The sequence below is a fragment of the Mauremys mutica genome, chromosome 20 (assembly GCF_020497125.1).
Source record: "Mauremys mutica isolate MM-2020 ecotype Southern chromosome 20, ASM2049712v1, whole genome shotgun sequence".
NCBI classification, from domain to species: domain Eukaryota; kingdom Metazoa; phylum Chordata; order Testudines; family Geoemydidae; genus Mauremys; species Mauremys mutica.
Window position 1 is genome coordinate 133,936 of NC_059091.1, and position 17,624 is coordinate 151,559.

Below are 17,624 nucleotides of genomic sequence, written 5' to 3' on the forward strand. Positions count from 1 at the left end.
GCCCCTGTGGCCGCTCCTGCGCCTAGGAGCTGGACACGCTGGCCATTTCTGGGAGCTGTGCGGAGCCAGGACAGGCAGGGAGCCTGCCTTAGCCGCGCTGTGCTGCTGACTGGAGCTGCCAGGGTCCCTTTTCAACCAGGTGTTCCGCTCAAAAACCAATCGCCTGGCAACCCTAGGTGTGGAGTAAGTAGCAGACTAGTATCTTCCCTGCAGATCCTAGCGTGGGAGACGTGATCACAAGCACGACACCACTGAGCCACGTAGTGAGATGGTGGGTTTTTTTCACCCAGCTGCAGGACTTTCATAGAGACGCTGCCTTACCCACAATGCCTCTTGCTTTTCCTTATTCACATTTAGCTTTCCCAAATGGTCGACAGATACATTTCCATGTTTGAAATCGACAAAGCCCCGTCCGACAGAAGCAACCTCGTAATCTACCTGGACAAGGTAAAGACTCGACAAGTCTCTGATCCTGTGTTAATTTCATGGGCTCCTGCTGAGCCAAACTGCACTCTCAGATACACCCTGGCATCCCCACAGACGTCAGCAAGTTGACAAACTGCAACCCAGGGCCGAATTTGACTGACTGGCCCAGATTCAGTCTTTCCACTAGGATCAACTGAATGGGCCAGACCCTCAGCTGGTGTATGTGGATGTAGGTCCATTGACCTTAATGGGAAATGCTGCACCTGATATTAAGGTTGAATTTGCTTCTCTGTGTCATTCACTTCTTCTTTCCTTGCTGCTTTCACTTCTCTAGTTCTCCACCTCCCTCACTTTCTCTTTCCCCTCTTCTTTCCCCAACATCTCCCCTTCTCTTATTCTTTTTCATTCTCTTTCTTCCATCCAGCCACCCTTCAGCCTAAGCAATCCTGTTATTTCCCCACCCCCACCCAGGTTTCTCACACAGAGGAGGAATGCCTGCAGTTTAAAGCTCACCAGTTTTTCGAAGTTGGTCTCATTCAGCCGGCATCCGTCACAGTCTACGACTATTACAGCATAGGTAACAGATGGCAGCTCTCCTCACCATTCAAGGCACCATGGCTTCAAATTCTGCTCTGGGTCACATTGGTATCATTACCTCTTGCAGTCTTTTGCTGCAGTACTCAGGTATTATTATCCCCTGTAACAGAGGGGATGCACTGAGATGGTAAGAGACTTGCCCTCAGGTAAGGCCTTGACAGCTAGGAGCACAGCTGGGAGCAGATTGCCAGTTCAGAGCTCTAAGTACAGCTTCCGTACACGCAGTCCCCTCCCACCATTGGAATAGAACCCAGGCATCCTGAATCCCCATGTCCTGCTCTACACTACTCCTGCTCTACTTGTCGTGCGTACCCCAAGTTTACCTCATTTAAAAACGACTTGCTTACAAAATCAGACATAGAAATACAAGTGTCCCAGCCACACTAGTACTGACAAATAGCCGACTTCCTCATTTTTTAACCATGTAATTATAAAATAAATCAATTGGAAGATAAATATTATATTTGCATTTCAGTGTGAGATGTGAGCCTGTTTTCACTTGTGAACCTTGTCATTTGGTGTTGGAGAGCGGCAGCTGCTGGCCAGGTTCCCAGCTCTCAAGATAATGCTGCCGCCAGTAGCCGCACAGATATTAGGGGACTTGAGCTGCTGCTGGTGGGAGCGCTGCCTTCAGAACTGTGCGGCCAGAGAGCGGCAGCTGCTCGCCATGGAGTTCGTGTTGTTGGCGGTGAATGAGGACTATTTTTTCAATCCTGCTCTCATCCCGCCCCATAAGATCTACTCCCACTCCTGCACTGTTTGTTGAGTTTTTATCCTGCTTCCACTATTATAGTAGCAGGCCCTGCGGGATCCCAGTCCCACTGCAGGGCTCTAGATCCTGTTGTAAAACTAGGCAAATATCTAGATAAGTTAACATACCCCGGAAGACCTGTGCGTGCCCCTAGGGGTATGTGTCCCCCTGGTTGAGAACTACTGGATTAGAACACGGGGGTTTAGACTCAGACTTTAAGGCCAGACGGGACCATCCTGATCATCTAGTCTGGTTTACTGCTCACCTCCCAGTTCCTCCTGTTCCAACATTACCCCATTTTGGAATTATATGGTCACACTCATCACCTTAACACACCCATGCAAAGGTAGACAAAATAATAAGGGGAACCTCTGACTACAGGCAATAATTATCCTACTTGCCCTCTCCCCCCGTTTTACCTCCAGAGGTAAATTTGCTGCTAGCATGATTAAGAGGGTGTCTCCAACAAGCACCAGCCCATCATTTCAAGCTGATGGTTTCCTATAGCTAAGAAAGTCGTTCCCACAGACTGCTGCTCCCTTCCCCAGGGTCACCCAGTGGGACATCTGCTTGAGTAAGGGCTTCAGGGTTGTCTCCTAGGTGCTGTAAACTGTGGCCGTTGTTCTGCGGGAGGGGGAATGATCCATGTCTCTGATCTTTCTCTAGAAGACCGGTGCACCAAGTTCTACCACCCGTCTAAGCAGAGCGGGCTCTTCAGTAAGATCTGTCATGGGGAAGTCTGCCGTTGTGCAGAAGGTAAGGAGCGTCCTCTCTCTGTTTGCATCTCTGGTGAGGGCTCCCGTGTCAGCTTTATCAGCAAACATGAAGTCCAAGGGCCCCCCAGCATCAGCCCCCTCCCTCGCCGATCAGGGCCTTCCTTCCCTGTGGGCTCTGGGTGATTCTCACGTGCGATACAGGCTCATGGCAGCCACAGGCAGGATGGTCCCTGGGTCTGTCCCCCAGCTTGGAGCTCTGACTCTTGGCCAGCTGTGTCCCTGCTACACATCACCACATACAGGAATGGTGGGACCAGGGTTGGGGTAAGGGCACCCTCAGTGGGAATATGTGGGGGATGCACGCCTGGGGAGCAGAGACAAGAGAGGACTCAGAAGGGTCTGCAGGGCCTGGAATCGGGCCAGGAAGCAGAACAGGCCTTGGAGGCTGTAGGAACCCCCAGGACTCACCTTCCCAACCTGAATCCTGCCCCTCACTCCCACAGAGTTTCAATATCTTCCTTCACTCCCTCTCCTATCCCCTCTCCCCCACAGTTGCAGACGGTTTCCACCCTCCCTGACCACCTACCCTCACCTGTGGTCTCTCCTTCTCTTCTCCAATGGCAACCCCACCTGCCAATTGCAGGAAAGCTGGCAGCACGACGTAGAAGCAGAATTTCTCTAGCTAGCTGGGTGACCTAGGAGGGACCGGGTATTGCAGACACCAGTTCCTCCTCTCTGCCCATCAGGGCCTTGGGGGCTGGGTGAAGCCAGCTGATCCATGTGTGATGTTGCACTCCATATGTTTTATGAAAATATACTTTGAATGTGAATAGAATGTAACTGGAATATGCTTTTATGCAAAAGGTCTCTTCTAAGGTATCCTTACAAAGCTTATAATCTACTGAGTGTGTTCATCCTGTTTGTATGAATGTATCATTCTTGTATCTGAAACTAACAATATGAAATATCACTCTGAGGTCCTCTTGTAGTTATGCAAAGTGTGGGCCATTAATGGTAGTTTAGAATCTTGATGGCTCCCATTGACTAGGACAATTGGTTGTAAATGGCTCTGTTTACTTGTAAGCCTTCCTGTATACCTGTGTGCCAGCCAGCGGGTAATGAAGTCTCACTGAACATGTCAAATGATACTGAAATCCATCTTAAACCTGGTGCTTCTCCATTGAGAAGGAGGGGTGGGAACCCAGAGAGAGGCAAAGGATTCACGCCTTGAGCCAAAGATATAAAAGGGGGTGGAACAGAACAAAGGGGGCTGCCAGTCATGAGAAATCCCCTAGCTACCATCTGAGCTGGAACTAAAAAGGATTGTACCGGGGAAAGAATGGGGCCCAGATTAGGAAGAAGTCTAGTCTATGAAAGAAGCTTAGTGAGATTTACCTGTATTCAGTTTCTTAATGTATTAGGCTTAAACTTGCATATTTTGTTTTATTTTGCTTGGTAACTTACTTTGTTCTGTCTATTACTTGGAACCACTTCAATCCTACTTTTTATGCTTAATAAGAACACTTTTGCTTATTAATTAACCAAGAGTAAGTAATTAATACCTGGGGGAGCAAACAGCTGTGCATATCTCTATCACTGTTATAGAGGGCGGACAATTTATGAGTTTATCTTGTATAAGCTTTATACAGAGTAAAATGGATTTATTTGGTGTTTGGATCCCATTGGGTGCTGGAGACAGGAGTACTTGCTTAGCTCCTTTCAGTTTAAACTGCAGCTTTGGGGGTGTGGTTCAGACTTTGGGTCTGTGTTGCAGCAGGCTGCCTGTCTTGCTCAACAAGACAGGGTTCTAAAGTCCCAAGGTGGCAAATAAAACGAGCTCAAAGGTAGTTTCAGCACATCAGGTGACAGTCCCAAGGGGGTCTCCGTGACTGAACCCATCACACCATGAAGTGGGGCTGCACACATGGAAGCAGGGCAGTCTGGGGTGCAGGAGTTGCTGGGTTTCCAGCCATTCCAACAGGGATGCTCCTCCCTGGTTCTGAAACTTCAGTGGAACCAGCTGTTTCAATGGTTGGAATCCAGTGTGGGGGTTGGGGGTGGTGACATGAAGTCAGGCACTTCTTTAAAATATCTGGGTCATCTCATTCCAGGATGCCCACAGCTGGCACCCCTCAGCCCCCCACTGTCAGTTTGAATGATCCATGGAGGCTCCACTCCCCGCTCTCTAAGAAAAGGATCCTCTAGAAGAGGGTGGAGACCCATTGGTGGGGCCATTGTTCAGTGGGGAACTTGCTGTAGCCCTGCTATCTGCCGGGCATACAGAGAGGTGCTCAGTCTCCGGATCTGTCCTTCCCATCACCTTTGATTCTGCATCTGCAGCTCCACTAAGTCCTGTGACCAGGCTCCTCCTGGCGCTGACCCAGGCAGAGATCCATCAGTGCAGAGAGGGAAGTTAGCTGGGATTGCCAGGCCTACTTATGGTCCTTGGTTATTTCATACACCCAGGCAGAGTTCCTCTGGGCAACACCTACTGATTCCTTTGCAGAGCTGTCTGAGTCTGTCTGCTCAGGATCGCCTCATTTGGATCCTGCAACCTACCCCTCCATCACTTGTTTCTTCTTTTACCGTGCCCCATAACCCAGGCACTGACTTTTATTTTTCCTGGTGGCTGCTCCACCCCCACTCCGCCCCTTCCCCTGAGACCTCACCCTTGTTCTGCCACTTCCTGGCCCAGCTCTGCCCCCTCCCCAGAGGCCCCCGCCAGCTGCTCTCTGCCAAGTGCCTCCTGCCACCCACCAAACAGCTGATCGTCAGCCCCACCGATTGGCTGTAGCTGGTGGGTGCTGAGCACTCCCTTTTTTTTTCCATGGCCATTCCCTTGTCGGAGGAGATGGGCCTGTCACTGGTCACTGTGTGGGTTAGCGCAGCTCACCCAGGATTCAAATAGGTGGGCACCTGTATGTCACTAATAACAGAGCTGAAACTATGGTCTCCCTTGGTGATTCTCTACCCATCTTCCTTCCCCATAGAAAGCTGCTTCATGCAGCAGAAGATAGAGGGTCCCATCACCCTGAACAGACGAATGGAGGAAGCCTGCAAACGTGAAGTGGATTATGGTAAATGTGTGATTTGGAGCTGCTGAGTCTTTTTCCATGAGGAGAGCACAGAGACAGGGTTTGGAATTCAATTTGGATTGTAAAGTTTGCCTTTGAGGCTGAATCAGGGGTAAGGTCTGGATCTGCTGGGGCAGAAACCTGATGAGATTTTGGGGCCTTAAGCTCCCAGAAATGAACAAAATCAGATGACTGTTTAAGATTCAATCTAACCCTAAATATTTATCTGCCCCCTATTTCCCTAGTATCTGAGCACTTCACAATCTTTAATATGCTTATCCTCACAACCGCCCGTGCTGTGATCTTTTTCAGGGGAAAAGGCAATACGCTGCATTTATTGAAGATTCAACAATTAACACATGCATTGAATTACATCACACACACACACACACACACACACACACACACACACACACACACACTGTCCTGCCAGTCGATGTTATAGTTACCAGTCCAGAGTCCGGATCAATCTAGTGTAATTATCCCCATTGTACAAAAGGGGAAACTGAGGCATGGAGCGACTAAGTGACTTGCCCAAGGTCATGCAGCAAGTCTGTGGTGGAGCAGGGAAATGAACCCCAGTCTCCAGCTATTGCCTTCACGATGGGACCATCTTTCTCACAGCCAGTTTGAGGAGTCAGTTACACACTGAATTCGCTACAGAAAAATACTGCAGACCTTCAACTGGTGTTTTGTATGTCTTCCTCTTTTATTTAAGTGTATAAGACCAGGCTTGTTAGCAGTGAAGAAGTGGGCGGTTCTGACTACTACACCATGAAAATTTTGGAAATCATTAAAGCAGGTAAGAGCACCCCTTCTACAATCAGGGTGCAATTTCTCTGAATGGCCTTTGGGATAAAGGCCGGCATAAGAGCTATTTCTCTTAGCCAGAGGAAGTGCTAAAGCCCCAAGGCTAATCTAGGCTCATGCTCCAGGGCATTAACCTATCGCCACAAGGGACAAGAAAGAATTTCCTCAACCCACCTAGGCAGCCATGCCACGAAGAGGCAGACAAAATAACAGGGGAAACCTCTCCCTGTGGTCAGCCTGGCACAATTGACCAGTCTCATTATGGGCTTTTTCAACCTTCCTCTGAAGCAATTGGCATTGGCCATTGTGGGAGTCAAGATCCCAGCTGCTATAGAGGAGATGGAGTCTCTCTTCCTCAATGCTGAGTTTTATAAATCAATATAAAGGCAAAGGAAGCAGGGATCTAACTGAGCTCAAAGCGGCTTCACTCGCTGGGAGCTGATTTGACTGTTCTAATTATTTGTATTACCTGCGATTAGGGGCCCCTTGTGCTAAGCACTGGACATATCCAGATACAGCCCCTGCCTTGACGAGGTTACAATCTAAATCGACACTGGGTGGATTTATTAGCCCCATTTCACAGGTGGGGAATTGAGTCCCAGGGAGATCGAGTGACTTGTGCAAGGTCACACCAGGAGTCTGTGGCAGAAACAGGAGCTGAGGCCTGAACTCTTGAGGCCCAGCCCAGTGCCACAACCACAAGACGGTCCTTCCTGTCTCTAATGACTGCTGGAGCTTCAGTGATTGGTTATCGTTGCAGTCACTCTGGGGCTGAATTTGTACTGAAACCTCAAGAGAACACCTAGGAGTCTCCTCTTCTCTGTTCCTTTCGTCTTCATCCCGCTCCACCCCGTATTATCTCCTCCTCACTCTGCTCTTATGTGTGACATCTTTTTTCACAGGGACTGATGAAAATCAAGAAGGAAAAACCCGCCAATTCATCAGTCACATAAAATGCAGAGAGTCTCTGAGGCTGGAGCGTAACAAAGACTACTTGATCTGTGGACTCAGCACCGACTTGTGGTCCAGGGCAGCTGAGTAAGTAGCCTCCTGTGGTTACCCTGCGTTAGTCAGTTTCAAGCAGACACGCCCTTAACTAATTGCCCTATCTATTTTAGGTACAGTAACTCCTCACTTTAAGTCGTCCTGGTTAACGTTGTTATGTTGCTGATCACTTAGGGAACCTGCTCCTTTTAAGTTGTGCAATGCTCCACTCTTATGTTGTTTGGCTGCCTCCCTGCGCCCCCCCCACCCCACAGCGCAGACCCCGCAGATCAGCGCCTTCCTCCTCCTCCTCTGCCTCCGGCCTCTGGCAATCAGCTGACTTGCCGCGTTTTGGGGGCAGGAGGGAGGAGCGAGGATTCGGAGTGCAGGCTCCCCCTCCCTCCCTGTCTCCTGAACGCCACAAGCTAGCTGATTGCCCCTGGCAGGAGGGAGGGGGAAGGAGTGAGGACTCGGCATGCAGGCTCCCCTCCCTCCTGCCCTGGGCAATCAGGTGGCTTGTGGCATTTAGAAGGGAGGGGGGAAGGGAGGGAGGAGAAGCGAGGATGCAGCGTGGGAAGTAAAGGGGGAGGAGGTCGGGGGGAGAAGAGGCAGGTTAAGGGTGGGGGTTTGGGGGAAGGGGGTAAGTGGGAGGGCTGAGGGTTGAGCCTCCTCACCCTTGGTGCTTGCAGAGTAGAGGAAGCTGCCGCTGCTGCGCAAGGTGCTTCTCCTAACCTACAGCACCTTCAGCCTCCTTGCCTGCCTCCTCTCCAGTGCCAGTGGGCTGTGCCTGGGTGGGGTACGGCAGGGCCACCTCCCAACTCTAGTACAGTACCTGTATTAAACTGCCTGTTTAAAATGTATATAACACCTTTTGTCTGGCAAAAATGTTTTTCCCTGGAAATTAATATTAATTCTTATGGGGAAATTGGATTTGCTTAACATTGTTTCACTTAGTCGCATTTTTCAGGAACATAACTACAGGGTTAAGTGAGGAGTTACTGTACCCATCAGGCCCCCATTACTGTACTTTCTGAGGGCCTCACAAGAGCAAATGTATTTATTCTCACTATGGGAAGCAGGGCAGCGTTATTACCCTCATTTAACAGATGGGGAAACTGAGGCACAGACAGCCTACGGTCCAGGTCCTCAATGGAATTGAGGCACCTAACTCCCACTGACTGGCCTTAGGTGACCTCTCCAAAGTACTAAAAGGAAGTTTCTGGAGTTGCTGGGAATTGAATCCAGGTTCGCCTCGTAGTCTAATCCTGGACCACCATTCCTCACAGGGGCTACCCAACTATTTCACCAGAACAGATCACATTGTCAGTGCAATTTCATGGTCCCTGCATCCAGCCACAGTTGTTCCTAAATCACTTAGGTTTCAACTGGGTGGAAATGTCATTAATTAGGGTAAAAACAGCACCTAAAAATGAGTTTCACCAACAAAGATGCAGCTCACAGAGGTTGAAAGTTCCATCCTCATGCTGTATATGGAGCATTGCATGCTGGGACCTGTAGTCCCTCTGTACTCCATGGGCTGGACCTATGAGAGGGGAGGCAACCCACTGTTTCTCTGCAAGTCAGATGTGGCCCTTAGGCATGGGTGGAGTGTGAGCTGCCTGTTTGGGAAGGCTAGACCCCGACACCACCCCTCCTCCGCCCTTTCCTCCCACCGGAGGTCCAGCACGACCCCTGTGGCTACCAGCCCCCTGCCCCAGCCCCAGGCCCCTCCGGCCAGCTAACCTGAGCACCCCCAGCTCTGAAGCGTTGGGCGCTGCAGCCCCAGCATCCCCAGCCCCAGAGGCCGCGGCCCCAGTGCCACCAGCCCAGGAGCACCATATGCTGTGGCCCCAGTGCCTCAAGCACCGCCAGCCCCAGAGCTGGGGGGCCCCAGCACTGGGGGCACCCAGCCACTTCAAGTCCCGAGCCGCAGGCCAGCCCGTGCTAGCCCCAGCCCCCTTGGGGAAGAGGAGCAGCCTGCATGGGCTGTGGCCGGGGGAAGCGGTGGGAAGCAGGACGGGGTTCAGGACGGAGAATGAGTGGGGCCACACCTGGCTGTTTGAGGAGAATCAGCCTCCCCTGGCCTGCCATACCCGCTGGCCATGCCCTTAGGCAAACTCGGCTGCCCTTGAGGAACTGAGCAAACAAATTGAACACATTTTGTGCTTCATTGCTCACCCTTCTGCCTGTCCGTCCCAGGCTATCCTACATCATTGGCAAGGACACCTGGATCGAGAAGTGGCCCAACGAGGACGAATGCCAGAAGCCGGATTTCCAGAACCTCTGCCAGGAATTCCTTGAGTTCTCTGAAGCCATAACCATGTTTGGCTGCCCAACCTAAACTTGGACCCAGCTTTCCCAGCAGCCCCAAGGGGACAGTTTGAGCTGAGATGGAGCATAACCCTCAGGTGGAGACAGCTCCACTCAGAGTCCCAATGCTGCTGACACTCGCCGCTAGCCCTGTCCTCTTTGGGAGTTTCGCTCTTTTCTTCTTATTGTTTCTCTCTATATAAAAGGCTGAATTCTTACCCTGCCCTGCTGTGTGACTTTTTACATAGTCTGCAATAGAGCTTTATAAGTAACCAGCTACTAGGATCATGAGTGCACAAGAAACACCTTAAATTAGATGGACAAGCATGAATGGGTGGCTAGATAAGCATGGATGGATATTTAGGAGAGAGTCTTCTGTACCTATCTGTGCCTAAGGTGACCACACATCCCTTTTTGGCCAGGACAGTCCCTTTTTTCAGACCTGTCTTGGCTGTCCCAACTTTTTGTAAAAAACGTGGGGTGTTGAGGAATGTGCAAGGAGGGGGGACAGGCGATGTCAGCCCTGCACGGGGGGAAGGCAGGGCTTGTACAGGGGGCAGGCAGGGCTCAGGCCCTCTCCCAAATACAATAGTCTGCTGTCAGTGGGAGTCCTGCTATTGACTTCAAGGGGAGAAGGCTTAATCTTAGTCCCAGACTGCCAAAGGGACTTAGGCACCTAATGCTATTGAAATCAATGGGAATTAGGCACCTAAATGCCTGTGAGAATCAGTGCATTTACTGTTGTAACTTTGGAAGCACTAGCACAAAGCTTGTGAGGTGGCAACGAGAAGTTGCACAAAGTGGCAGATCTTGGAAGCTTGAAATAATTTGATTCCCCCTCCTCTCACCCCCTTTCACTTGGCGAATTTTTCACATGGATCCCTTTGATTATTTTTATTGTGGTAGCACCTAAAACCCCCAGTCACAGACCATAGACCCTGTGCTAGGAGCTGTATGAACAAAGAACAAAACCACAGCCCTGGCCCCAAAGAGTTTCCAGTCTAAACATGTTTCAAACCATGCAGCTTGAACAGAGGATCTAAGTGGGGGCTGAGACTTTGATGCTTGGAAAGCTCAGTCCGTAGCTAACCAAGAGGCAGCTCCCCCACCTCATGACCACATAAGTCCTGAGGAGCAGGTTGATACCAGCCCGGCTGGATACGTTACAGAATTCTGTCTAAGCAGCTGCCCGGTTCGCACAAAGCACTAGGTAGCAGCGAGTATGACATCATGATGGCTCTTGACCATGGGTTCCCATATCCAGTAGCTGTTTTAAGCTAAGACGAATCCCTCATACTGGAGTCAAATTGAATCCTTGTGGATGAAACCCCTTGAGAAGCAGGTAACAGCTTTTTGAGGAGACCAATTATGTAACAAGCACGGCCAGGAGTCCAGCAGAACCGCTGTTGGCCTTAGGCCCATGCTCTGCAGCATGCCCTGCCGAGGCGACGGTTTCTGAATCAGGCCATTGTGGAGGCTTGCCCTTGGCCTGCTTCTTGTGGGCAACTGGCGAGTGGGAGCGGTGCTGAACGGAACGCTTCTGGGCCCTGGGAGACCGCCGACCCCTGGGAGTGCTGCTGACGGCACCGCTGGAGGGGTGCTCCGCACTGAAGCACTCGGGACCGGGTCCTGCTGCAGACAGAGGGCAGACTCCATGAGGAGTTGTTTTAAACGAGTGTCCCTCTCCTTTCTAGTGTGAGGTTTGAAGGCCTTGCAGATCTTGCACTTTTATCTGCCTGATGGGCTTCTCCCAGACACCAGAGACGGGGGTTTTGGGGGTTGCCCGTAGGCATAGGCTTGGCGCAGGAGCTATAGGGTTTGAAGCCCTGGGACTGCATGCCCTGGAGCCCCAAGGGGCACTCATTGAAGGGGAACCCCCCCCCAACCACTAAAGACTACAATTAACAACTAGAAGAGAACAATTAACTAACAATAGGTAACTATATACAAAGATAAGCAGAGGAGCCAGGGATTAGTGGAGCACTTGCAAGCAAGGAACCACTGTTCGAACAACCATCACAGGCAGTAAGAGGGAACTGAAGGGGGGTTGGGCTGCCAGGGTCGTATATAGAGTGCCATACCGGTGCCACTCCAGGGGGCTCCCCAGCTGGTCTGATGGGTAGCTGCTAGGGAAAAGTTTCCGACAGCCGTGCACGCAGCACATGCACACACCTAACTGGATTTGATATCAGCAAGCACTCAAAGAAGAACTCATTGGTCCCAATGAAGGAAAATCACTATATAAATGGGGTGCCATGAAACTTTGGGTTCGTTCTTCCAAGACTTCCCCGGAGCATCATGTTGCAACCGACAGAACCTGGCTCCTACCTACCCGTGATCAACCTAGCTGGCCACTAGATTGATCCGGACTCTGGACTGATAACTATAACATTGACTGGCGGGTCAGTGTGTGTGTGTGTGGTGTGTGATTGAATGCGTATGTTAATTGTTGTATCTTCAATAAATGTGGCGTATTGCCTTTTCCCCTGAAAAAGATCTCATGTGCTTCTTATAAGTATAACATCATGGGGCGTGGTTCATAGGGGATGGAAAGATGGGAAAACCTGGGTATGAACGTAGAAGTGACTCTACGGTGCAGAGATACTCACGTTGACTTGATCCTTGCAGATGTCCTTGGCCTCTTCCAATGCAATCAGCACAAATTGTCGAAGAAAAACTTAGTTTTCGCTTTTTGTTTGGGTACAGCAAGATTAAATACTTTATTATTTTTTTAGTAATTACCATGGAGGGAGAGAGTGCCATAGGACACAGGGTCCTGGACAGGTTTTTTAACTGGTAAACAATTACATTAAGCCTTTATACCTTTGTTACAGACAATTTTTAGCAATTATGGAGACAGTAAAAAGCAACAAATACATTTTGTTTATACATAAGCTTTTTTGCTGTTTTACTAGAAAAACAAGACTGCAAGACTGCATATTGCAAGGTTGTAATAACTTTTACACAATTTACTTTGTTTTACATTATTTTGCTTTTTTACGTCACCAGGGTCACAGTTAGCCTAACTTATGCTAACTAACATTTATTAAGATTTTTTTAAAACCTTGTTAATTATTTACTGGCTTTTACACTCCCCCCTTTTGTACTTCTAGTACAACAAATATTTTAAATTTTAATTTGCATTAAACCATGGATGTCAGATTTTACAGCAAATATGTTAATTTTAGGGGTTTTTATGGGATGTAATGACAATGCATGATTAGCTTGAACATGAAAGGTATTATTACTAGCATTATATTTTGTACAACAACAAGAACACAATTCTAAACTAACTAACAACACCACAAACAATAACATTTTCATAGGAATAAAATAATGGTGGTGTTGTACAATTTTGGTTACAAAGCACAATACACCATACTTAGTACCTAAAGTAGACACTTTATAAGCTGTATGAAAGGCATACTATTTAGCATGATATAAATATTTTGAAGCATATGAATTTGCCCTTGCAACGCAGAGATTTTTTGAACCTTTGGTAACAATGAAAGCAAATTCTGAAACCGATTAGGCACTACTTTAGTCCAATGAAAATATACCTGAAATTTAAGAGCTACTTGCAACATTTTATTTGCAGGCCAGGAAATGATATGAATGCCTGCAGCAGTGGTAAGATTAATATATATATTTTGTAAAGTGGTGGCATTAACGTACACATAGCTATCATTAGCTTAAAAAAATGGGTGTCCCATCAGGGTAGTTCCTTGACCTTTACCCTTTTAACAAATATTGTCATAAACAGTGACAACTTTCCCTGGCGTTAGTTTATAGATACACTGAGCTGTGGTGGTTTAAACGGCCAAAATGTCCATTGACTCTTTATTTTTATTTAAAATGTCAGGTGTTATTTTAGGGGTACTGTCTAGCAATTAGTTGGATATACCAGGTGGTTTAGTTTTTCAGATGTTCCGGTAAACAATGACAGTTTTACAGGCATTTTTTTTATGGACCCAGCAGGATTCGGTATGTGGGAGCCCACACCCGCCCTAACCGGTCCATATGCTTGGAAGGAGCACTGTGAATGTCCACACTTTCATTTAGAAAGTGTCCAAGTATGTCTTTATGACCACAGATCAGATGGTACTTTTGAAGCGTCTGTAAGGGCAGTGGGCCAAGTTTGGTCTAGATTTTACTGCAATGCCTTTCCAGCCTTAGTGATATTTAATACCATTTTTGTCAGTAACTTTTGGGTCATAGAACTAAGGGTGGAAATGATATGTAACTTACCAACTTCAGCCTGTACTTAAGATAGCTGAGTTTTAAGAATAAGGCTAGTAGCCTGTTTTAGTTGGCCCAATTTTTTATTATGTTTTTGGCTTTTAAGATATTGGCCCTAGCCCACAGGGATCTGCTTAGTTTTTTTTTTTTAGAGGAAATAACCCAGGCCCTTTGTCATGCTAATTTAATGGCAGCCCCTTGTGAGCAATTTGGGTATGTAGAAGTGATTTGAAAACCTGATAAGGACAATGTTATTACATACTGAAGGATTTATTCAAAACACAGGGCGCAGCCTGTAGATTAAACCCCAAGATTTAATTAATACCACATCCCCAAGCATGGGTCCCATAAATTTTTTTTTGCCAGTGTACAATACTTTGTTTTTTTACCAGGGTCAGTTTTTAATGTTTTTTTAGGCAGGAATTTTTGGACTTTGGCAATGTTAGTGGAGTGAGTGTTTTTGTTTTTTTTTGAAGCAGTTGTGGTTTAGCATTCTACAGGGAAGAATACCAGGACATTATTCTGTAATGACTTGCTTTTTTTACAAAAGTTTAAAGGCACAGTAGTTTGTTAGTGGACAAGGGAGAGGTTGCCAGTACGTTACCTTGTCCTTTTTTTTTGCTGTTCAGAAGCACAGTAGAGCTAGAAGAAGAATAGGCTAATTATTAGTAGGAAAATTTTTTTGATGTGGAGGGGTTTTTTTGCAGTGAGAATTTTGGGTTCAAGCAGTTAGTTTGTGGCACTTTACAGCGGTGTCGGTAGGCAGCAGGACTTGGAAAGGGCCGTTTTAGCGTGGAGCCAAGGCAGTTGTGCGTTGATGGATCTGTATGTAGACCCAGGCTTTTGGTTTTAACGAGTGGCAAGGTTGCACAGGATTTTTCGGTAGCGCTTTCTTTACCTGTGTATAAAAAGACTTAACACATTGTATTAGTGCCTGACAATACTTAAGCATTATGTTATTTATTAAATGAATGTTTATTTGAGCTGGGGTTAGTGGGGATGCAGTTGGTAGTTACATTGGGCGTCCTGTCAAAATTGCATGAGGGCTGAGTCCAGTCTTTTGACTGGGAATGGCTTTTATACTTATTAGTGCCAAAGGAAGGGCATTTGGCCACTTTAAGTGTGTTTTAGCACAAATCTTGGCCAGTTTATTTTTTTAAGTCCCATTTTGGCGTTCCACTGTCCCAGCAGATTGTGGATGATGAGGGCAGTGAAGGTTGTGTTGGATCTGCAAAACTGCACATAACCCCTTTACAATTTGTTCAATAAAGTGAGTTTTACGATTACTGTTGATAGTTACAGGGATGCCAAAACGTGGTACAAAATTTGTAAGCAAAGACATTTACTGTCCTGCAGGGAAAAGCTTTAACCCAAGTGGTAAATACATTAACTAAAACTAATACATATTTATAACCACAACATTTAGACATATAAATAAAATCAATTTGAATATTTACAAAAGGTTCCCAAGGAGGAGAGTGGGCTGGCCGCTGCACACCAATTTTGTGTAACTGCAGCAACCATTCCCCCCCCCCCTTCCCTTGGTAGGCAGCCAAGCGGTGTCCTTGACTGGGGCCAGTGCATGTTAGCCATTTTCTTTCTTTTTTTTTTTTTGGTTATTTAACCTACAAAGGAAACTTTTACTTTTTAATTATACACCTGCTTTTATACCATGAACACATAAACAGTACTGTTATACAGTACATAAGTTTTATTATTTAATGTATGCCACATATACCCTTTTACTAAAACAACCTTATTACAAAACTTTGGAATAACAAGCCAGGACAAGCACACCCACTTTGAGAAGTTTACTGAATATAACCTTTAGTTTAATAGCTATTTACCATTTTTAGCCCTCTGGCTAAAAGTTTGAGGTAGCCAGAAGGATTTTTTGTACAATATGGGGAGTGGGTTAACTTTTCATGTCCTTGCTTTCAAAGACTGGCAGTATGCAAATTTTAATAACCACTTTAAATTAAAAGATTTGGCCAATGTAGTTTCTTTTTTTTACTTAAGAAAATGTATTAGACTTTAGTATATTACATTTTTCTGATGTAACCAAACACTTTGTATTTTAAGTTGAACAAACAAGTATTTGCATTTCAATGCAACATTTTCGCTTGATTTTAAATCAGACCATCTCATGAAAATATTAAACAACAATTTTGGCCATGAGACAAACATCACAAGACAGAACATAGAACACACAACATATGTTGAATGTTGTGCAGCTGGCATTAGTTTAGAAATTAGAAAGATTTTAATACAACCTCAGAGCTTTATTGCACACATGGCTTTCACTCTGAGGAATTACGAACGAGAAGTTCAGTTCAGTTCAGTTCCGCTTACACACCTAACGCCCAAATGAACAGAGCAGAAAAACAACAGTAACCGGTCAAACAAAACAGAGCCAAAGCTAAATAGTGCACCAAAACCAAATAGTGTTTTCTTATTTTATTAGAGCTTACCTTTAATCATGCAATTCTTATCATATAACACCAACAATACCAAACAAAGCAAACACAAAATAACAAGGGTAAAACAGATAGATGGTGTAAATTTTGCAGGGCTCCCCCATTATTAAGTGCTCACCAAACTGTGACAAATTTTTGTTACTAATTTATCCCTCATGTCAGGTGATCAGACTGACAGAGCATATAATTAAATTTTAAAGCTTCATTAAAAATAATAAAACAACAATGGAGAGTATTGGGAATGCTTCCACCTCACACAGGAAAAACATGAATGCCCCAAGCCTTAAACCACTTTAATACTCACACATGTTTTACTGGGAAGTTAAGCTTTGCAAATATAATTTCAATTTTGTAACTTGTACTGCCTTTGGTTTGCCTTAGTTTTTATTTTTTACAAGCAGCTGGGGCTGAAAGCAGTTTTCTTTGCACTTAGCATAGTCCGCACTGATTCATGACCTTGAACACAAAACAACTTTTTTTTTATTTCAGGGCTAAGCCGAATTTTAAATTAACCCGTTCCTAGACAAATTGCTCACACTGTGTCAGAGGTTTTTCTTTGTGATTAAAAGCTTCACTGAGATATATGATTTTATCTAGATTGAAGGTACCTTTTAATGGGCATTATTTGGATGGATTTTTACGCGTGTGAAGATTTTAATTCGCTAAATACCTGCAGGTTTTAGGACCATAATGTACGTACATGTAATATGCTGGGGTACCATTAGGGGGTGAGGTGGAATATTTAGACAGTTCCTTACCCATTTTTTACTTACACAGGAGAGACTTACAAGGAAAGGGGAGGGAAGATGGGGTCACACACTTCTAGACCCAGGCAGCTTTCTTGCCGGACTATGCCAGGCTGAGTCAGCCCACCGTGGGTCGGATCGCCTAAAGATCCACTAGTTACCGGGCTAGCCCGGTAACAGCCACTTACACTGGTGTACACACACACACACCAAGGCCTCTTTTTTAACCTTTTTATTTAAAAATTTTTTTTTTTTTAACCACGATGCATTTTTACCTGGTCCGGACCAATACCATGAGGCGGTATGACAACCCCTCTTGAGGCGGTAAAAACCCCTTAGCACCGGTGCATTCTAATGCATTTACCTATGCATTACCTTATGCATTACCTTATGCATTTACCTTGGCCAACTCAGCAGTTTTCAGTACTGCTATAAACTAACCTTATTGGGGCCTTTCCCCAATACCACTTTGCATTTGATCCTGCTGCACAGTC

The 17,624-nt window shown here is 46.4% G+C and overlaps 1 protein-coding gene across 1 annotated transcript in view; it reads left to right on the plus strand.

Moving 5' to 3' along the window:
• Window positions 1-9,886, plus strand: part of LOC123353655 (complement C3-like) — a 79,723-nt gene extending 69,837 nt beyond the window's left edge. The window contains exons 34-40 of the mRNA XM_044994948.1: window positions 358-447; window positions 898-1,003; window positions 2,441-2,530; window positions 5,481-5,567; window positions 6,283-6,366; window positions 7,277-7,412; window positions 9,558-9,886. Coding sequence (XP_044850883.1) covers window positions 358-447; window positions 898-1,003; window positions 2,441-2,530; window positions 5,481-5,567; window positions 6,283-6,366; window positions 7,277-7,412; window positions 9,558-9,699 — 735 coding nt within the window. The 3' untranslated portion in view covers window positions 9,700-9,886. The remainder of the gene's footprint in view (window positions 1-357; window positions 448-897; window positions 1,004-2,440; window positions 2,531-5,480; window positions 5,568-6,282; window positions 6,367-7,276; window positions 7,413-9,557) is intronic.
• The last annotated feature ends 7,738 nt before the right edge of the window (window positions 9,887-17,624 follow it).